The sequence below is a fragment of the Gastrolobium bilobum genome, unplaced genomic scaffold, assembly GCF_033153095.1.
Source record: "Gastrolobium bilobum isolate Gb01-03AN ecotype WA unplaced genomic scaffold, APGP_CSIRO_Gbil_v1 utg13281, whole genome shotgun sequence".
Taxonomy (NCBI): Eukaryota; Viridiplantae; Streptophyta; class Magnoliopsida; order Fabales; family Fabaceae; genus Gastrolobium; species Gastrolobium bilobum.
The window spans coordinates 11116-34677 of NW_026898432.1; the positions used below are offsets into that span (position 1 = coordinate 11116).

The window sequence follows — 23562 nt, forward strand, 5'->3', positions numbered from 1 at the left end:
TATAAATTTAGGTTGTAAATTTCGCAAATCGATAAAGAGAAGGGATATGTTATTCTACCTATCATTTTTCCTGTCAACTTTTGCCTATCATCCTCTGATACCGCTAGATCAGAATATTAAATAACATTTATTTTTCTCTCTTCTTGAGATTCTGATCTAATGGTGTTGAAGGGTGATAGGCAAAGATAGGCAGAAAAGAATGGTAGGTAGAATAACCTATCCATAAGGCTTTGTTTGGGAGTTGGTTTTTGGAGGGGAAAGAAGGGGAAGGGAGGATTTTATTAATCTCTTCTCTTGTTTGTGAGTTTAAAAAAAAAGGGAGAAGGGAATTGGGGATTTTTGCAAAATCCTCCAAAACTCTTCTCACCCTCAAAATTAAAGTTCCCTCAATTTGGAGGGTTTAAGGGGGGAAATATTGAAAATTACTTATCTATCCTTAGCATTAAAATGTAAAAACTACATAAATATGAATCATTAAATGTGAAATTATTAGAAAAATCTCAAACACTGACAGAATTTATCAACGAAAAATATTTCGTCCAAAATAGTAACGAAATTTTTGACAAAAATTGTAGCGCCTGGCAACTTGCAAGGATCAACGACTGTCCCCACACACTAACACGAGACTTTTCAGCGTGCTTTGTCCTCACTCGTACACTTCCCAGGAAAACTTCCCAAGAGGGCACTCATACCAGAATTGCTCCAAGTCAAGCACGCTTACTATGGAGTTCTTCCGTTCCGGGCTACCGAAAAGTAGATGCATCTTGTTATTATAGGTAGTACCAATTAATTCTTATAAGTCATTCCCAGCTGTACCGTCCCATACCAGCACAGTCTCTGGAATCCCTCTCTTTCGGGTGTTGATTCGATTCATTCATGTACCTCCGTCCCTAGAAGCCTGCCAGGAGCCGCTCCTTGTTTGTGCCCTTTCGCACCGGCGATCACTCCCCGCCCTCGTCAGTGCCCGGGATGTTACACGCCCACCAGCTTCCGCCTGGTTCGTCCTCGAACCACACCGTACTGGAAGAGAGGCCCTGCTCTGATACCACTTGTAACGCCTGGCAACTTGCAAGGATCAACGATTGTCCCCACACACTAACGCGAGACTTTTCATCGTGCTTTGTCCTCACTCACACACTTCCGGGAAAAACTTCACAGGAGGCCACCCATCCTAGAATTGCTCCAAGTCAAGCACGCTTAACTATTGAGTTCTTTCGTTCTGGGCTACCGAAAAGTAGATACATCTTGTTAGTATAGTATAAGTAGTACCAATTAATTCTTATTCCCAATTGTACCGTCCCATACTAGCACAGTCACTGGAATCTCTCTCTTTCGGGTGATTCATTCATGTACCCCCGTCCCTAGAAGCCTGCCAGGAGTCGCTCCTTGTTTGTGCCATTTCGCACCATGCCCTTTCGCACCGGCGATCACTCCCCGCCCTCGTCAGCGCCCGGGATTATACAAAAATCACATTTCATCGAAAATAGAGACGAAACAAGATTTGCCATAATCACAGACATAAATTTTTTCATAATTTTTTTTTGATAGAATCTAAATTCCGTTGAAACTTTTAACATAAATATTTCCGTCGAAAATTTTCGACATAAAAGAATTCTGTAAAAAATTTTGTGGAAAATATTTCTGTCAAATTTTTTTACGGAAAATATTTCTATCAAAATTTTCAACGGAACACATTTCCAGTGAAAATTTTCGACGAAAAAGATTTCTGTAAAAAATTGTGACGAAAAATATTTTTGTAAACAATTCTGATAGAATTTTTTTTGTAAAATTTCTTTACGAAATCTAAATTTCGTCAAAATATTTGACAAAAAAACATATTCGTCGATATTTTTTACGAAGAATATTTCACTCTAAATTTTTAACAAAACAACATTTCCATTGAAAAATTTTCGTAAAAAGTTTTGACGGAAAATATTTCTGTAAAAAATTTGACGAAAAAAAAATTCGTCAAAATTATTTACGGAATCTAAATCCCGTCAAAAGTTTTCGATGAAAATATTTTCGTCATATTTTTTGATGAAAAAAATTTCTGTCAAAATTTTCGATAAAAATATTCTCTGAAAATTTTCAACGGAACACACTTTCGTCAAAAAATTTTGATGGAAATTATTTCTGTAAAAAAATTCGACGAAGAAAGAATTTCGTCAAATTTTTTTTACGGAATCTAAATTCTGTCGAAAGTTTCATAGAAACATTCCCTCAAATTTTTTGAAAAAAACAAATATTTCTGTTGAAATTTTCATTGGGACACATTTCTTCAAAGATTTTGGACGAAAAATATTCTGTCAAAATTTTTTAAGGAATTCTTTTTTCCGTTAAAACTTTTGATGAAATTTTTTTCGTCGAAAATATGTAACAAATCATTTTCGTCTTCCGTCGAAAATTTTGACAGAAAATTTATTTTTGTAAAAATTTTCATCGAATATAAATTTCGTCGCCTTTCGATGAAAAGTATTTTGATGGAAAAATATATTTTAATTTGTAAAATATAGTAATGATATTAATTTAAAAAAGGGTAAACGTGTAAAAATATCTCATTGACCCTCCAATTTCTCCCTTACCATTTTTTTAACTCCCAAGCAAGAGAAAGAAATATCCTTCAATTACCTTCCCTTCCATTCCATACCCCCTGAATCTCTCTCCTTTCCTTCCCCTCCAAACTCTCAAACAAAGCTTAAAGGAAAAGAGAAAGAGAGAGAAGGCACTGGGGAGAAAAAAAGGGGAAAATGGATTATTTTATTCTGCAAATCTCCACCGTTGGATGAGATTGTAATTTAACGATGTTGAGAGAGGTAGGCAAAATAAGAGTGGCCAGAATAACTTATCCCTTTTTTCTGCCTACTATTCTCCAACACTGTTAGATCAGAATCTCAAGAGAGAGAAAGATAAAGAGTAGTTGAGATTCTGATCTAATAATATAATAATATTTTAGAGTTGTAGGTAAAGGTAGCCAGAAAAAATGGTAGGTAAAATATCCTATCCAAATTTTTTTATAACAAAAGTTGTGATTTTTTAACTCTTAAATAAATGAGTATGGATCTCTCGTGTGTTTTTTAATACGATCATGTCATATGAAAGGATCATAACCATTTATAGTCATATCAATGGTGATAATTTTTTCACTCTTTATGCTAACATTTTATTCTCTTATCTTTATGGGTTTGGTGTTTGTGATTTTAAATGACATAAGTTATGTCATTTAAGGAGAGAGATAGACACAGAAAAACGGAAATCATGGGAGAGAGAAAGTGAGTGGTTTTTTTTAATTTAAAATTCAAATTTTCTGTGTCTGTATCTCTCTTAAAATGACATAACTTTCTGTCATTTAAAATGACAAACATTTTTCCCATTTTTTATTGCCATTGATATGATAATAAATGATTATAATTCTCTTACATAAAAAAAGTCATTCCCGAATTAAATCCTTAGGGGGCGTTTGGTACAAGGAATTTTTTTTTTTATCCAGGGAAACAATTTTGCTGTAATGTGGTTGGCAATATTTTTTTTTTCCGGATAAGTTTAAAAATGTGTTTGGTTAACCAAAATTTGTGCCGGGAATATTTGAGTTAGTTTACTGAGCTGATGTTTGGTTGATTGTGAAATAGTAGTTAGAATGTGGAGTTATTTTACAAAAATAACCCCAATTTTACTTTTTCATTCAAAGTTAGTACAACAAACAAGGTTATTTTGGTCCTGTAATACCCATATTTTTATTAATAAAATAATAATAATAATAATAATATAATAATAATAATAAACTATAAATTAGTACTATTAATATATATATATATATATATATATATATATTATGGTGATAGATAACAAAATGTAATATTAATTTTACCTTTGATAAAATTATTATTTTGTGCGATAATTATGATTATTTGATTTATTAATTGATTGATGATTTATTTATTAATGTTTGATTGATAAATTGTTTAGATATGATGAGTCAACAAATATAAATTGTTTAGATATGATGAGTCAATCATGAGTTAGCAAATAAGTTAGTTATATTCTAAGAAATTAAGAATAAAAAAAAAATAATGTATAAAGCCAAAATCTGAGCCAAATACATCAATGAGGAATAAAGAAATAAATGCACGAAACCCATATCTGAATCCAAAACTTCAACTATAAATAGAGGGGCCTAACCTGACCAAACCAAATCACTCTGAATCCTCAATAATTCTCCACCACTCTTCTTCTCCTCTACACTCTCTTTTTCTCTCTCCTCACTTTAAATTTTTATTTTTATTATTATCTTTCTTTGGTTACCAACTTCTTCTCTTTCCCAAGTTGTAGAAGTCACCAAACACGGAGACCAGGTAATCCTAATCTCTAGGTGGTTGTAGATTCGTTGTGTATGAAATTTTATTGTGTGTATCCTAATCTTTGGTAGTTATATGTTTGATATGTGTAATCCCAATCCTTAGGTTATCATTTTGTTTGAAGTTTATTAATAGTAATCCTAATCCCTAGAGAGTCATAGATTATATTGATATGAATTTTGGTATATGTAATCCTATTCGTAGGTTATTTCTTTTATATAAAACTTGGATGTAATCCTAATCCCTAGGTGTTTAGGTTATCTCTATTATATGAAATTTGGGCATAATCTTTATATGTAATTTGAATATTTATAACTATGATAAATGATGTGATGGGATTATTTGAATGACGATGATTGGATTTGAATTTTTCTATGATGAATGTTGAAGATTTGAATTATTATATCCTTGAATAAATTGGAAAGTTATGATGAGGATCGGATTTGGATTTTACTGTTATGAATGTTGAAGATTTGAATTATCATATCCTTGAATAAATTGGAAAGTTATGATGATGATCGGATTTGGATTTTACTATGATGAATGTTGAAGATTTGAATTGTTATATAAATTCAAAAATTTATGATAATAGTTGTTTGAATTATGATACTTTGGAAAATTATAATGCCCTTGAGTAACTCATTTAGAGATGATAATACTTAAAGAATAAATAATTATGATTGAATCTTTCCTGATTTTGTGTGTTTGTAATAAATTAATGGTGAGAAGATAGCTTTGGGATGGTACCTCCCAAGGTGATGAACACAACTTTTGGGCTTTATGCCTCCGATGTGAAACTGATGTGAAAAAGATTGTATCCGTTCTTCTCAAAGTGGTGTCTGGCAGGGTTCCCCGGGATACTAGTAGCAACTTTGGGAAGAGGTGTACACACTAGGAAGATGTGAATTGATTATGGCCAATGTGATTTGTTTGTGACTGGCAGGGTTTCCCGGGTCACAGGGTAGACTGGCAGGGTTTCCCGGGTCTACCATGGTTCTCTTAACACTAAATATAATGAACTTAAATATTATTAATAATGAAATTTGTTATTTGATTTGATTATGAAGAATGTCATTGAGTTGTGAATATTATCATATTATGATTATTATTATGCTAAATATGTTAGTTGATAATTGTCAAATACATTAAATGAACTTAATAAAGATAAATATTATATAATGGAATTTTGATTATTATATTGATATTTGATTTGATTAATGTGGAATTGATTTGAACACTATTTGATATTTGATTTAATTTGTTATTAATTACATTAATTGTATTTTGATTGGGATTACCAGCTTTGCTGACTTTTGTGTTTGTTTGACTGCAATGATCCTGTGGCTGCGGAAGAGCAGATTTTCAGTGAAGCATGTTGCAAAGAATATGGCTAGCTGTGGACAGTGAGGATCACAACTCGGATATTTCTAGTTAGTTTCTAAGTTTAGAAATTTATGAGATTTAAATAAATGCATAAGACATATTTCCTTATTTAAACTTTAGTCTTTGGTTTTATTTTAATGTAATAAATTTAGCCTTGCACCTGTCTATTGTACAGGTGCGGCGGTAACATTCCCCAAATTAGATTTAGATTAGCTTCCGCAATATTTCTATTATTATAATTGTAAGAAATAAAAAAAAAAAGAATTTTGACAATTTATTTATTATAAGATTGTTTTATAAATTGTTAGAAATTTAGGGTGTTACAGGTCCACTTCACACTGACACTCTTTTCACATCCCTGACTAATAATGTATCTCATGTTATCAATGGGCATCATTTGTTGCTTGTTGAACATGCATTAACACATAAAAGTAAAAAACTGGGATAACTTGGTACCCGGGAAACAAGCTATTTTTTTGTTACCAAACATGACATTTTCCTTTGAGCAAAGTTACTTTCCAAGGTAAGCAAACATAATCCGCATACCAAACGCCTTGTTAATATCCAATGAAAAGGAAAAAATAATTGATGGGAAATGTTAGAGGGCATTTTCGTCCAAGAAGGGATATTTATTTCTGAAATTCTGGTAGGGCCCACCATCGAAAGGATAGCGGTGGAATTTGGACAAAAGAGTTATTATTTCAAAATGAAAGAGATTCAATTGATTTGAATTACAATTGATTCACTTCAGAATAAAGATACAGTCCAAACACTATATTGTCAGATATGGAAAAACATTTTCTGTCACATACACAAACCCTAAAAACATGCTAAAAATTTGAAAAGCCAAAATCATAATACTGGAACACTTTCACACATTGTTTCTCTCTTTCTTCTCACCTCACCAATTCTCTCTCCTTCCTCTTGTTCTTGCTCATTGCTAACTATCTTCTACCCACAACTGCATAACACAACTTCAAGATCTTCATATAAAGGTTCCTTTTTTTTTTTTCTTGATTGAATTATAAGTTTTTTTTTGTTCTGTTCTTTTTGATTGATAATTAGAAAATGAATGCACTTTTTCTTATGCTTTCTTCTTTGTTTTTTGTTTATTTGTTAAACCCATTTTGTACTATCTACCATTCTTATGAATGCCCCAATTCAAGATCATAAAGGGAGCTATTCAATTGTGAGTTTTGCAACCACCCCATTTGCAAGATTAGTCATTTCTGCACTTTTGTTTAGTAAAGATTTGAACTTTAATTGAAATTGTTGAATAAGTAAATGAGGGGTGAATTTCTGGAATAGAATGTCCATAGTGAATCTTTATCTTTCTATATGTTTGCATTGCACATGGGGCTTTGTATTTGGCTTTGTTATTATTACTTATGGCTGAATGTTTTGGTCTTAGTTCGTCAATGGGAAGAAGTCTGAGTCCAGTGCTAAGGCGAGAGCTGGAAAATCTTGACAAAGATGCAGATAGTCGCAAATCTGCAATGAGAGCATTGAAGTCATATGTGAAAGATTTGGACTTTAAGACAATTCCTATCTTTCTTGCACAAGTTTCTGAGACCAAGGAAACCGGTTCTTTGTCTGGAGAATTCACAATTTCACTGTATGAGGTTCTTGCTCGGGTTCATGGAGTCAAGATTGTTCCCATGATAGACAGCATTATGCAATCCATAGTTCAGACCTTAGCTTCAAGTGCAGGGTCTTTCCCTCTTCAACAGGCTTGCTCAAAGGTGGTTCCAGCTATTGCAAGGTATGGAATTGACCCCACAGCCCCAGCAGAGAAAAAGAGGCATATAATTCATTCTCTTTGTAAGACTCTTTCTGATTCTCTCACAAGTTCTCAAGAGAGTTTGTCTTGTGGTGCGGCCCTTTGCTTGAAGGCTCTTGTGGATTCAGATAACTGGAGGTTTGCTTCAGATGAAATGGTCAACAGGGTTTGCCAGAATGTTTCTGTGGCATTGGAGGGAAAGTCTACTCAGACCAACTCACACATGGGTCTAGTTATGGCCTTAGCAAAGCGCAATGCTTTGATTGTTGAAGCCTATGCAAGATTGCTCATACAATCCGGATTGAGAATACTGAGTGCTGGTGGTGAGCTTTTGGAGGGGAATTCTCAGAAGAGATTTGCAGCCATTCAAATGGTGAACTTCTTGATGAAATGTTTAGATCCTAGAAGCATTTTCTCAGAGGTTGAACAGATAATTGAGGTGATGGAGCTGTCACAGTCTGATAAAATGGCATATGTCAAAGGTGCTGCATTTGAAGCTTTGCAAACTGCTAAGAGAATTGCCATTGACAAAAAATCAAGGGGTGTAAAGAGTCCTGCTTCAGTGACGGGGTCGAACTTTAGTAAAAGAGACTATATAGATGGAGAAAGTTTTTCTGGTGATGGAGACCATTCTCCTGCATCTATTTCACCAGAATCACGTACCTTGGACTGTTTCCCTGGATATGAATCCCTTGTTGAATCTCCCATTTCAACAATTCAGGCATCTCAGAACTCGAACTATGACCAAAGGAGTGTGAATAGGAAGCTTTGGAGTCATGAAAATGGAGGGGTTGATGTGTCTCTCAAGGATGGTTTGTTCTCAAAGGCTGGGCAGGGAAATGCCTTGTTTGACAACACTCTGGATCTCGAGTTTTCTAATGGAGGGGAAGATTTAACAGAGGAATTTTCTGGTTTCATGCTCAAAAATCCTTGGCATGGAGTATCTAGGACTAGAAGTAACAACTCAAGTCCCCTAGTAAGTTTCTCAGATATTTGTCATATTCTATTAAAATTCTGGTCACAAAATTGCATATGCTTTACACGGATTTTTCCCGGATTCCCGGAAACTGAATTTTTTTAAATTTTAAATTTTCAGATATTATCGTAAACTGAATGTAAAAATCATATTTTTGAAAATCGAGATTCCCGGACAAATAAAAATTTCTCCTGTACCAAATGCCCTAGGGACACCTTTACAGTCATCACTTCACAATTTAAAATTTACAAATATCTATTTCCAAAGTTGTTCGTTACCCTCCACTATTAACATGAAATGGTTACATGTCGCATTGCATACCCTATTACCAATAGGATTATGGAGTATGGAGCTTTTTCTTCCATTTCCAAATCCACCTTACCTTCTGTACTGCACTTCTCTGTCACATCAGTAGTTTTCCACTAGTTGCATGTTTCTGGTTTTTACTTTGCTTTTATTTATGTTTCCTATTAGTGAATTGTTTACGTGTAGTTATTGTTGTATATACTTGCTGTTTTATTATTATTCTACTTTGTTATTCTTTTTCTCTTTAACTCCTTTTACATATCTTAATTAGCAATACTTTTGAAGTATGCTTAATGAAAAAAAAGTTTGATAATGAATATTCATCTCTAGCCATTAATTCTTGAAATAATTATAACAATAATGGTGTTAGTTTAAGGTGAAAAAAAGAACAGGAAACAGGAAGCAGAAACAAGATACTTTTGATCATTATTTACTTATTCATTTGCTCACAATTTATTTATACCCTACATTTACTAAGCATAAGATTTTTGCGCTCTGTTGGTTAAAGAGTGCTATGTGCGACTTGCGCATAAATCAGTTCCATCTTGAAATTGAGCATCGCCACATAATCTTTTGTTAATTGAAACTTCAATGATTTGCTAAGCTGCCATGATTGTGATTAAAATCACAAGTTCTTGTTGAGTTAAATGTTATGTCTTCTCTCTTGTGTTCAGAGATCACGCTCTCAGGTTAATGTTGACAGCATTAAAATCTTTAAGACCCCAAGGAAGCTCATTCACTCTCTTCAAGACCCAAATGATGAGACTTCAGATTGCTATGAGAAACAGAATATAAATTTCAGGAGTCTATCATCAGGAAATAATGAGTGGAGCCCAGCATCTTATTCTAAATATGACCAGAATGGTACTGCAGATCATGTCAACTATGATTGTAAAGAGAATGAAAGCTTATGTGGCAATGCACAATTCCAAGATGGAACTGAGTCAGTCTCATCAACAGATGACGTTCCTGGTGATGCTGATATGCAGGTGCCTCATGATCCTGAAAATAAAAATGATACTCAAACTGTTCACATGGAAAAGCCACTTCAGAAGACTAAACGTAGATTGGTTTGTGGCCTTTCTTTTCTTCTTCTTGCAATGGCTACTCCATTACTCTGGATCAACAGTCAAGAAGAAGGCCATTATCTTGTCCCTACATAATGTGCTCATTCTAGTTTACAATCTGAGAATTAAGAGAATTATCGGTGTGGTTTTGTGAAGTTATTAGTTAATTCCAACTAAATGTTGGGAAGTTCAGTGTAGAAGTAAAAGATCAGTTAAATTCAGCATGTTCAATGTACTTTTGTTTTTCTTGTAAAGAGTCTTTAAGAACTTTTGGTTGAATTCTACCTTCTGGTGGAGTAGAAACATGAATGCTGCATTTGGAATTGGAACGGATCATTTCATTATGTTCAGTCAAATTTATGATAGATGATCATTATATTTATTTTGATTTTCATGTAATATCTTATCTTGTAATTAGAGGTGATATCTCATTGTTTAATTGACTTGCAGGAATTATTGTGCTTATGATAAATCTAGTTTCTCGGTTATTATACTGGATGGTTATGTTTATTAGTTACTTTATTTTTTGTGGATTAAGCTCTATAACCTTTTATGAAGGCAAGTTAGAAAAAATAAATGTTATTGTAATGAAATCATGAAAGAGTGTCTACAAAATAATTTTCACCCCAGTTATCTTGTGGCGATTCATGCTCCAATTCTTTAACATCATGAAAGGAACAATTTTATTAGGCCATTTGACATAATGGAAAATGATATTGCTTTTTTTTCAACTTGCCCCTTTTATTTATACATCAACTTCCTGTACTCTTATCCTTTATTCATCTCACCAAAAATAAAAATTCAAAAGTACAAACCTAAATGTTACTCATGAAGCGCATTTTTGAATGTGCTATCAGATTAATTTGCTCAAGAAAATCGCAAAGATGAGCTTAAGCATCATATTATCGATTTGGATTGTGTATAAAATGGCCACCTCTCCACTCATCTTCAGGACTTATTACTATTGGTTTGAGGACAGCAGCTTGGCCAACACATACGTAATCATACTTGCTGTAAATTTCATTGCTTGAACCTGGACTGAAGAGGTACATTTCATCAAATCCATTCCTTCCAACTATCACCGAGTTTCTTCTGCCCTGATATAATTCAGGATTTATTGCATGAGATCATGTAAAGAATTGATAAGAAAATATATTACAGTTTACCCATATAACCTGTAAATTAGATGACATACATGTGAACTGTGAACTTAAATTTAATGTCATACTAACTGGGTACTAAATTTTAGCAAGAAAATTAAGATACTGAGCTACAATTGAAATCCTGAAGTTTTCTGTGGTGGATGAAAAGAAACTTTGAAGTTGAACATGTTATCTGACTGGTAAGGTATTAAGGTAGATAGAGATGGAGGAGGAAGAGATAACTAGTGGATTGTAAAATCCTGCAATAGTACCCCTCAGTAGAAATATTGAGAATCATGTTACAATATATTATGAGGTAAGTACACACACACATATATATATATATATATATAACGTTTCTCCGGCAACTTGAGATAAGTTTATCTCCGGCCATCTCAAAACGACGTCGTTTTGTTTATTTATTTTCTTATATTAATTGATTCACCTTTGAATGATTATGATTCTCTTTTTCTCTCTCTTCTTTTATCACCGTTGATTGATCCATCTTTGTATGGTTATGATTTAGTAGCCGGAGATAAAATTATCTCCGGCAGCTTGAGAAATGATAAGCCCTATATATATATATATATATATAGAGAGAGAGAGAGAGAGAGAGAGAGAGGATCTTTTAACTGCATGTAAGATTAAGAAATTTTACTCCCAATTTCAGCAGTTGATTTTCGTCCATCTGACAGTTGTAATTTATTTGGAATTAATAATTAATTAATAGATATAACTCAATAAATTATAACGTTTAGATGAACGAAAATCAACGGCTGAGATGGGGAATAGGACTTCTTGAGAGGGTGTTATCAAATGTTATTCTATAGTCAAAAGATCATTCCTTGTATATATTAGCAGGGTGTTATCAAATGGCATAAAAGGAAATCTGTGGGGAGTGTGCGAGTATATATTTGTGCAAGTATCATTGCTCACTCTACCAATTGAGAGGGATTTGGATCTTTTCATGTTATTCTCTCTTGTTTTTTAGTTTTTCTCTCAAAACATGAAAGAATAGCATGAGAGTATTATTGAGAGTTATGATTACATACCCTGTCAATCACTGTAATATTTCGTGGTGCGTTTGTGTATACGAGACTCATTTTCTTTTTTAAATTCTTGTAGCCGTCCATTTCTTCTCCAGTCATATCTTCAATACCTTTTTGGCTTCCTTCTGCTTCATTGTTCTGATTTTTTGTGCCCCGGAGAGGAAAAAAAGAATTCCATATTTTTCCAAAACCTTCTTCCTTCTTTGAATCAGGAGGACTCAAAATAAATTCTGATTCAAAAGGGGGCTTTCTATAGTAATTTGATCTTTCTAATCCTATTGCATAAGTTGCATCTGGTGAGCTTACTGTCAGATGACTCAGGATGGACCCTGTCATCCGAAGGGGCAAAGAGTTTGAGTTTGAGATTTCAAGCCCTGTGCTTAAGACATCTTCTTCCAAAGTCACAATGTATTTTAATCCAATCTTGTCCTCTGATGTTCTGTTTATTAATTCTACCTGCATGAGATATCTTCAAGGTATCTAAGTAGATTACTAGCATTAAAAAAAAATTGAGGCAACAGTAAGCCAATAATATACATAATAAATAAGTACCTATACTAACATATATGCTCTACCAAAAACAAAAGGCATGTCTGAGGATAGATGATAAAAACTGAAATTCTAAGTAAATGAAGTATCTATTAGCATGTATGGCAGATTGACTATGAAGCATTAACAAACTCCTTTGGCTCTTTCTTCTGAATATCTTCTCCTTATTTGCTGGGAGTTCTGCCTGTAGTTCATTCAGGCATGTCTGAATATTAATAGGGAACATGACAGTTCCATAATCATTTGCCTAGCACTAGCTAGTGTAATAATACTCTAAAGAGAATTTCCTTTAAAAATAAATCACTCCACTTCCATGAAACCCCCACTTGTGAGGGTAAGGGTGAAGAAAATTATCTTATCCTTGCTTTTTTGGCAATAGGCTATTTCATAACTTTGAAGTTTGAACCCATGCTATTGCTCTAGACTCACCCTAAAGAGAAGTTCCTATGATATCCAAGAGAATTTGATACACTTCCTTGTCAAAAGAAGTCGAAAAAAAAACAAGCAATGAGGAGATAAAATAATTTAAGTTTCTTTTTATAATACACCCTACTAAATTACACACAGGATAACAGACCTGAATGGATTCCTCAGCATCTCCTTTAATATCATGCAGAATCCAATTAGTTGGAGACCATGAAACTTCACCATCATCAGTTTGAAAATTGAAGTTTAAAGACACCCCTCCTTGAATGATGGCATCACCATATTCTCCCTCTGACACTGTAGTATGGAGCAATTCCACCTTACCACCATGCCACATTGGGGCCTTATAGGAGGTGATCAATCCACTTGGCAGCAACATGGTTGCAATGCTTCCATTTTTCAATTCCATCTTGGCAATGCAACTATTGCCAACCCCTTCAAAGGTGACTCCACGTCCACTGAATTCTTCTTCCAAGTAATCAAAGTTGATAGGTTGGTAAGGTACTGAAGCCACAGCTGGGAGTGGAAACTCTCTCTTGCATTGGTTGTGTCTAATAAAACTAGCAGTACAAGGTAAACAAGTGTGTGAAGAAGGTATGTTTCCAGCAGAAGTTAAAGTCATGGTCATGGATGTGGGAATGGAACGAATGGAGCAAAAAAGTGAACTTAAAGCCATGGTCATGCTTCATACCAAATGAGGTCTTACTCTAGACTCTCTAGAGTAAAAGAGGATTTTCTTCATCTTGTTGACTTGGCTAGAAATTGGTCTATAAGTGGATAAGGTGAGACATATCGTGCTTTTGTTATTGCAAATGAGTATCTCAGATATTTCAAGATATTTTTGGAGCTTTTGTCTCTTTCTTAAACACTTTTTTTTTTTTTTTTTCCTTTAGCAATATATTGTGACTGGTACAACATTCAATCTATAGGTATTTTTCCTCTGCTATTAAACTTAGTTGAGAGTTAACCCTCAATGATTTTAACTATAATCATCAATAACTTACTTTTTCCTGTCATCTGACGCAATTATTTTGTGGAAAAGGAAATCTGATCCTCTATTTCAAGAAACATTATTCAAAGTTTAAACTTAACATTATGATCATAATTTACTCCATTCCTAGGGAAATTTTTCAATTTTCAAAGCTTAACGGCATCTTAATTCAATTTGCAGCTAACATACTATTACTATGATAAAATGTATTTTATTATAGTCCAGTACGTGATTGTGAAGTGTATATATTCTTTAAACCGTTAAAACAAAAGACAAAAAATGGATTTTACATGCATTGGTTCTAAAGCTATTGACGAGTGACGTGGACAACCACATTATTATTAGTTAGAACATAGAAATGTGAGTGACGAAAATATGCAACATTCATTCTCGTTCTTTATTGTATATTTAATCGGTTTTCTCCCTGAGAGTAGTGCTTTCATCACTTGGCACCAAAAACACACACAAAAGGTAGTAGTGAAGTAAATAAATCCAGGGCAATAATGCTCATCAAATGAAAACCACCACTCATAATAAGAGGACTAAAATTAAATTAAATTTACAGACCAAATCTCTTTGTATTCCATAGAAAATCAAAATTCAAAATTTGTTAAGATACCAACACGCCTAAGGCCAAAGTTGCCCAAGTTCAAGACTTCGTGTTGGGATACAAACATGACCAAAGCAACAATCAATTCTAACAATTTTAGTCTTCATCCATGCCAGCAGCAGGTTGCTCTCTCCTTGGGCCACCAGCTGGTTTTGCCATAATAATCTGAAAATATCAAAAAATATCTCCATAAATTTATGCTGAGAAAAATGTATGAAAATTTTGCATCCAATTTCACATAAGCTGAATATGCAATTGTCAAAAACCATACCCCAGTTTATTCCCTAATCAATTGCATTTAGTAACAAGTGTCACATCATTGAAGTAACTACAACATTTCAAGATTACACAAAAAAAAAAAAAAAAACTACAACATTTCACTTTCTTTAAATTTTTTTAGTACAAATTTTAACTACTTTTTAAACATGAAACACTAGTTTTCTGGTAGTGTAAAATTCTTTTACTATTGTATCAAAATTCACTATGGAAATAAAAAGTCACCCGACGCTTCAATATTTCTAATACCCAAGAAATCTCATTAGATTAAATAGTGGAGCAGCTGGTAGCACTTAATTTTATTGAAATGAACATCAGAACCTACCTACATGCATATTGCAAGGAAAAGTATGGTGTGATTCTATGTAATGCAATTTTTTCATTGGAGATTAACAGTTGATATAATATTTTCAACTTTGGAACCTACGATCCAAACGGCTTTTGCCACACTAACTGTTTATTCCTATTTCCTATTGATCCATTGCATATATTTAACTAACGTTATTTGCATGCAAGAATTTCCCATAGCTGACTCAAGCGTCCTTGTTTCCAAACCTATATGTCTACATTTTAAAGAAACCAAGATCACTCAAGCACTTTACGTGCCAAACCCACAATTACTCCAAATCTTAATTATTAGCTCTCATGTCACCATAGGGCATACATCATGTATCCATATTCTACAATTTACTTGCAGTTAAACGTAAGCAGTATAAAACCACTAGGGTTAGCCTAGTGGTGACGGGTGTGGGTAATTGTGTTAGGTGGTGTGTGTTCTAGTCCTCCCTCATGTATCCAAAAACGTAAGCAGCATATTATTATTAGAATTATTCTATACTACAGGTTCCAATTTTCCTAATTTGCTTTCCTCCCTTCCCCTCCAAAGAAAAAAAAAAATTGAAACAACTAGATAGAAAAAGAAATACACATCATCAACACTACTAGCCCACAATTTAGAGTTGCTCATTCAATCATAAATATATTTATTAACCATCAAAATATTGTTTTCCTGAGCTTGTTTACCCAAAAAAAAATGTTCTCACGGTACTTATTAAAGTGGCAATCTAAAATTGACAGGGAACAATTGACTACTATTTACTTATAGTTGATTACCTGGTCCACCCTTAGTACGGTGCATACAGCATCTGCAGCATATTTCAGAGCAAAGAACCTGAGCAGAAAAAACAAAATGATGAAACTAGTCTTCCACATGATATGAGGTAAATTCTAATTCAACATTGAATTATTTCAAATCTAAGTAGTTGACAGAAAGCTCCATCAATCATAAGAGCCCCCAATAACTGATTTTTAAATTTTTATACGACAAAGCTATTCAGAGAAAATTAAACTACCAGTAATGAAAAGCCAGTTCATTATTTGCTCAAACTAAGGGTTTTCCACCACATAAAACATGCATGTGTTAGAAAGTAAGCTTACTTAGTCACATGGAGATCCCAAACACTCGTGGTTGAGACATCCTTACAAACGCCTTCTTCCAAATCAATGCCAACTTTGGTATTTCCAGATGCATGTTCTGCATATAAAGAAGAGATGATCTCCATTGCATTTAGTCCAGCATTCTCAGCCAAAGTTCTAGGAATCATTTCAAAACTTTCAGCAAATTTTGCAATAGCATATTGATCCAATCTGCAGAGCCATTGCAAAAGTTTAGTCCATCCCATTCATGTATCAGTTACCAAATAAGCATTAAACAAACAAAATAAAGTCCTGCAGCATAGAGACGTAGTTCCTATTTCCAAAGTAATAGTCAGTAAAATATAATGCTGGGCATATCAAGTGAGTGCATGAGAAGAGCTAATCTAGACCATTTAATCTTACAATAGATAATCAAGATTAGATCCTTTCACCTCTCACACCCTCAACTGATATGCTCCCCCCTCCCTCCCCCCCTCTCTCTCTCTCTCTCTCTATATATATATATATATATTTATATATATATATATATATAATATGTATATAGGGATAGGATTAACTTATTAAGATGTAAGAATAATAAGTCTTACATCAAATCATAACCGATAATTTCCGTGCATCTAATGATTATAATTTACTGGGTCACACTCATTAATTAATTATGAATTCTCAATAAATTATTTCCGTTAGATATACGGAAATCAACGGTTAAGATTTGGTGAAAGATTTAATATTCTTACACCGGTGTAAGTTGATCTTGCTCCATATATATATACAAAATACAAACACGTGCTTTTTATGGTGAAAACTTAAGGGAAATACAAAGTACCCTGTCTCCTTGAAAGAAAAGTCTTTCACCCTTTTAGCTAACTCAATTTCAGTAGCTGCAGCTCCAGGTACAATACGGCTATCCCTGCACATGGCCTGAAAAATAATTGCACAGAAAAAGACTAAGAAGCATTCAAAATTACTATTAGGTACAACAATTTTTAAATCTAAAATACTTCAAAAGTGTAAACCAAACAGATTTGATAACAATCCGTATGTTTGCACAGGCCCTGTTTTTACAGGATTGATTTGGGATGGAGGGGGATAATAATCAACTTGTTATGAAGTACGCAAAATTTGAAATTACCTTGTAAGTGTTTACTCCATCATCAACTGCTCTTTCAAGATCATCTAATATACTATCGGTACTTCCTCGTAAAACAACAGTGGACACAGAATTTCCACCTTCTTCATTTTTCACAATGGTCACCTGCATATCATATCATTATATATATATATATATATATATAAAGAGGGCAAGTCATATGCCAAGTGAATAAATGAGAAAAAGAAAAAGAAACAAGGAACCAAGAAAATGACAGAACCCAAACAATCCCTTTAACGTACCCTGACACCGCCAATTTCTTCAACTGATATAGAATCAACATATCCAAGTATATATATATATATATATATATATATATATATATATAAAGAGGGCAAGTCATATGCCAAGTGAATAAATGAGAAAAAGAAAAAGAAACAAGGAACCAAGAAAATGACAGAACCCAAACAATCCCTTTAACGTACCCTGACACCGCCAATTTCTTCAACTGATATAGAATCAACATATCCAAGATCATCTGGGTTTGGTTGGCTGAGTTTCAGCTGTTGTAGGAAAACAAAATGGGTTAGACAGAAGGTAGACAGCTTCTATATGTAACCAAAGAAGTAAAACACACACCAGAGCAACAGCACCAGCTGTCCGGCAAAATCGACGCAGTTCAAACTTTGAACTGATTTTCAGAACCATAAGCCTACAAGCATGATTTTGAAGGCAAAAAGTAATCAAGACTCATACCATGACTTCAAATAGATAGATAAACTGAAAATGTTAATATTAATTCTTTAATGTATAATAGCATGAGACAATTGAAACGAAAAAAGAAGATATAAGACTTCACGCACTTGTAACGCTCACAAAAATGCAAAGCCATCTCTCCTACTGCTGCTCCACTGACAATAACTTTGGCACCAGAATCTGCTACTGCCTTAATGAGCTCCTCCACTTTAGCTTCTTCAGATTTTGAATAATTTTCTAGCTATATAAATCAAAATGAAGAGAATATATCCAATTAGCAAAACCACAAAAAAAAATAAAAAATATAGGTTTTTTTGTAAACTATAAAGGAAAATGTTGGTCCAACAAATCTTAAAAAGCTCCAGTAGTACAGCATCAAATAATGGATAAAGTCATTGCCTTACCCAGCACGAAACAGTTCAAAATTGAAGAGACAAGTCATAAGTTATTGCTTTAGTTTGTTACAAGTTAAATTTAAACGTTTAAAATAGTACCAAACAAAAGCTCTAGCAACAAATTTACAGCAATAAATCACTTCAGAAAAGTTCAGCACAGCAGAAATAGATGAAGGCACAAATAAAGGCACAATTTGAGAAACCCCATGTAGTATGCATTAAAGAAGAAATAAAACAGTCCATGCTGTCAGACCTACAGCAAAGTGGCAAACCTTCCCCGAAGCTGAAGAATCTAAATGAAGTTGTATACACATAAAAGAAGAATATTGCACTCAACATAATTATAGTTTTGTTTTCGCAAATAAAAAGCCGATTATGTCATAAAGCTGAAAATTCTCAGCATCCTGAGTTATTTACCAACTTGAATTACCTATTGACCAAATCATTACAGACCTTTTAGACTTTCACATAATTTAACAATTAGAAGAATATGTAGAAACAATAAAGCATGTCCGTGCATAAAATATCAAATGCTAAAATGAATAAACAACTTCAGCAACAAAGTCACCAGCTAAAATCCACAAAGACAACAAGGACACAACCAAAAACAATACTATATTAAACCATTCCCAAATTTTGGTGGGATTAAGCTTTGTAAAAAGAAAAGATGAAAAAAGAGTTTGGGATCATCAGCATAAGTAAATAGCCATGGTACCCTACCACAAAATCCCTTTTCAACCTTCTTTATTTGGAAGAGTGGGATGGACCTCCAACTTAAACCACCAGACACAAATCAATAGGCCTCAGCACTCACACAATGAATAAATATTACATTTATTATAAAACAGAAATGAGAAGAGATGGTAATCAAAACTATAGTCATTTTGGTATACCTGCTCAGCTGTATGTATGAGGACAGTTCCTTTAGTTTCAGTTGCAGATGTATCAACACCACCAACAAACACAGCAACCTTAAACAACATTGACAAAAGACCTCAGTACTAGACGGTATCAAGATTTGCCAATATCTTTTCATTGGGAGAAAGGGAAAAAATTGACATATCGAATTCTTATCAAATTAACTAAAAATAGAAACAGATCTTGCTCCATGATGATAGGAAAATATAAAATTCAACAAAAAGTGAAAGAGACAAATAACTCTTCTTCTAAAATAGTTGAGCTTCACGGTTGAACTACAGAATGTTAACATGCATGACACAACACTAATTCAGTAGAAATAGTACATAAAAAGCAATTAAATACATCTCAAAATCCTGCTATCCTTACTTTTTGTATTATACTTCTTTGCACAGTTACTTTGTACCCTTCAAAAATAAACAAATTAAAGCCTCTAATGAATCAAAAGGGACACAAGATAAAAGAAATAATGTTAGTTATATGCTGATAGCAATTTCTTCCTCGGGACCTAGAACAAGACTAAAAAAACAAATGCTTCTAGAAATTCATGTTACATAGCCCTCCTATAATTTTGGACAAAATCACAAACCATAACAAACTCAATAATACAACATCCACAATTTCACCCATTAATTTTAAAAAATGGCATTACATATACAATCTTGATTCTGATTATTTTTTTTAAGAGTAAGGCTACATACAAGGATTTCCTCCATCCCACACTCGCTAGTCGGGTTTAACGGGGAGTGATTTTTTTTTTTTTTAATGAAGCAAAAACTCAATAAATGACTTTTTACCTTATGTTATATTGGTTATTCCATCTTCTAAACTTGGCTCATTATGTTAGTTTTTTGTTGTTGTGTCCTTTTATTATTTGTAAATAATCATCAATTCTTAGTCGGGAGAATATGTGGAAGGTAAATAAGATAGGATAAAGCTAAAAGTAATGCATTCATATTACTCAAAAAGCAGTCCAACCAAAACTATAAGTAAGGCCTTCACATTAATCAAAATATCAAAATAATCAACTGATGAAGAGCACACTGCACAAGCAATCCTAAGATCATATAGCTTGAAATCATCTAGCATAAAAAAGTAGAAAAATGACAAAGTTGTTAAGAATCTTAACAAATAAATTATATAGTAGACTCTCCAATACAACCCAAAAAAATTCCAAAATGTACAGAAAGCTAACCTTTGCCTTTTCTGTTCGCTTTATAGTCCCAACAGCATCATTTTTCAAAACCATTCCCCGAACAACTGTGCTGTTATGCAAACCCCCTCCCAAGAGCTTTGCAACACGAACATTGTCCACATTAAAGTTTGCAGGGTTTTTTGGACACACTTGGATGCATGCCTATATTTTCCAAACAAAAGTCAGAATGTTCAGTGCCGTGCTACCATAGCATTTTGTCACATTAAAATGGGCATAATCAGGATATACTCACATCAGCAACAAGTGAGCATATGGTATCTTCTTGACCGAATTGCTTGCTGGCAACAGCTGCTTTCATTCGAGAAATAACTTGCTTCTTATCACGGACATCCATATTCTCTGAACCTTTCTCAACCAGTTCATCCAATATTTCAACAGTCTGAAATATGAAAAAGAGTGAGTGAGTGACTGAGTAGGACATTTAAACATAAATCACTAGGGCTCTCATCAGAGAACTGAAAAACCTTATTGATTGCTTTAGTATATCCACTGATGATCTCACTCGGGTGCAGACCCATCCTGATAAGTTCCTCGGCGCTCTGCAGGAGCTCACCAGCAAATGAAATAGTTAAATTTGCTCCATCCCCAATTTCCTCTTGTTGAGCCTTCCCAGCCAAAACCAAAATTTTGGCAGCAGGATGCTGAACTTCAAGTTCGTTTACAATTGTAGCAGCATCATTCGTGACAAAAAGCTTGTCCAAATGATTTATAACCATCTTATTCATACCTGATGCAGAGCAAATAAGACCTTAAGACCACTAACAACATTCTAAATCTAGCAAAACCAGTTCATCCGCAAGTCCAAATAAACAAGGTGCCGGAAAAAAATTATTCATGAACAAACAAAAAGTTCTCACAGATCCCAAATTTAAGCACATGACATTCCCAAATATAAACTGAAATAATGATTTCACACATTTCGAAGTGACTCCCAGCATTGCAATCAGTGTAAATACCAGATCATCATAGGATGAAAAAGTAAGTATACCCAGATTCTAAAATTCCGAACTTTTCAAATCTGAACAACTAATATTCACTTGGGATGAAAAAAAAAAGTGAAAATAGGAAAAATAATAAGAAGGGTTTATGTTATTATCACCATTAGGACCAAGAGAAGTTCGAGTGATAGTGGAAAGCTGCTTGCAGGCATCAATATTCTTGAGAACTGCTTCGTCAAGACCAGAAAGATGCTTGTGACCTTCCTTCAGCATGGATTGCATCCCATAGGGTTGAATGTTGAACCCCATTTCGTTGCAATTAGAGAAAAAACCCTAACCTTTTGTTTGGATGCAGAAAAAACCCTAACCCTAAAACCCACGAAATGGCAACTTCTACCTTCAGCTTTGAAAACTTTTATGCTGCACTTTCACTGTCACGGCAAAACAAAATATATAATGCAACAAAGTGAGCGTAGGAAAATTTCTAGAGAAAAACAACTTGGAGGAAATGAGAAAGAGTGAGAGAGAAAAAACAAAAAAGAATAGTATTGGTACGGTTAAAAATGGTAAATAACTATTTAATTTACAAACAACCGAGGCCTTTTTAGTAAATGTACAATATTTTGATACAGTACAATTTTTTTTTTGGGTTCGTAAATATACAATTTCTTCTCTGAAGCATTTGTGTTACTTTGATTTTGGGGAAATTTATTTATTTTTATCCAAATTGGTTTAATTTAATTTTAGTAGTTTCGAATTTATTTTGAATTCTATATGCCACAATTGAAGGTTTTGAATTTGTAGCCCACTAGCATATGGTACTTAAGCTTCAAAAGTTAAATATATGGGTTAAGAGTATGTTTGGATGAGTTTTTTTCAGTTAAAAGTTACTTCTTCTTTTTTCAAAAAAAAGCACTTTTTTTGTAAGGTGCGTTTGGATGACTGCTTTTAAAAAAAACATAAGTCATAAAAAAAGTCAAAAACCTGCTTTTTTCAGGAGCTAAAAATTTTAACTTCTCAAAAAAGCAAAAGTCAAAAGCCAATTTATTTTTCAAAAAAAAATTATATTTTCTAAAAATCTAAATAGTTTAAACTTTTATAAGAAGCACTTTTAAAATAAGCAGGACATAAAAGTAACTTTTTTTAAAAGTTAATCCAAACATCCTCTAAAGCAAGTATCATAAAGCTCGAACCTACATTTTGATGAGATATTACGATTAATAACCTTGTCAAAAAACGAGGAGGAACCATGTGTATAAAAGAATATTAGTGGAAAAGTTATTATTTTTTCTAGTGCCATATATATACATCATATTGCTTATAGGGAATCACATTCTCTTGCTACAATCCACAAAGACTTGATAATTAGAAAATTTCACCACGAAGGATTTGGGTGGATGGATTTGTTATTGTTAAGAGTCACGTTGAACTAATCCACCAAGAGACTCATAAAAGAATCCTTATAACACGTGTCTTTGGATATAGTCTCTCTTTATTTGTAGTGCAAATCATTCTTAGACTTGTGGTTGTCACCAAATACTATGTCTAAGGGTCATATTTTAATTATATAACTTTATTCACCAAAAATATGGGGAGAACAATGTACTTTTGCGTATGAGTAGAGGGTATCAATATAAATGGACAAGCCAGATCAATATAAATGGACAAGCCAAAAATGATTCATCATCTCTGTAAGGTATCATTTGTCCTGAGAGTCAGATGACATTGATTATACTACAGAGCATTTATGATTATTATTTACATAAGTATGCTTTATCTATTTTATATTGACTATATCTTTTCATGATATGCGTTAACAGATAATCCCTTGGGATAATACAAGTGTGCCTTGAGGATCTATGATGAGCTCGTGATTATGAGGACTCAAGCTCATTTCATGACTAT

The 23562-nt window shown here is 33.4% G+C and overlaps 3 protein-coding genes across 3 annotated transcripts; 1 reads left to right on the top strand and 2 right to left on the bottom strand.

Moving 5' to 3' along the window:
• The first annotated feature begins 7153 nt into the window (after positions 1–7153).
• LOC133316307 (protein SINE1-like) lies at positions 7154–9960 on the top strand. Its single transcript, XM_061518043.1, has 2 exons — positions 7154–8491; positions 9472–9960. The coding sequence occupies exons 1-2, from the start codon at positions 7154–7156 to the stop codon at positions 9958–9960; spliced, it is 1827 nt and encodes a 608-aa protein (XP_061374027.1).
• Positions 9961–10632: 672 nt separating this feature from the next.
• LOC133316306 (protein NDH-DEPENDENT CYCLIC ELECTRON FLOW 5) lies at positions 10633–13769 on the bottom strand. Its single transcript, XM_061518042.1, has 3 exons — positions 13182–13769; positions 12059–12511; positions 10633–10961 (listed from the first exon to the last, which is right to left on the bottom strand). The coding sequence occupies exons 1-3, from the start codon at positions 13710–13712 to the stop codon at positions 10767–10769; spliced, it is 1179 nt and encodes a 392-aa protein (XP_061374026.1). The 5' UTR covers positions 13713–13769; the 3' UTR covers positions 10633–10766.
• Positions 13770–14532: 763 nt separating this feature from the next.
• LOC133316304 (T-complex protein 1 subunit theta) lies at positions 14533–22068 on the bottom strand. The gene is made up of 13 exons (XM_061518040.1): positions 21819–22068; positions 21184–21446; positions 20952–21098; positions 20699–20860; positions 19479–19556; positions 18298–18431; positions 18074–18146; positions 17920–17997; positions 17477–17599; positions 17171–17265; positions 16345–16554; positions 16021–16078; positions 14533–14796 (listed from the first exon to the last, which is right to left on the bottom strand). Exons 1-13 carry the CDS (start codon positions 21964–21966, stop codon positions 14728–14730), a joined length of 1638 nt encoding a protein of 545 aa, XP_061374024.1. The 5' UTR covers positions 21967–22068; the 3' UTR covers positions 14533–14727.
• Positions 22069–23562: the final 1494 nt, after the last annotated feature.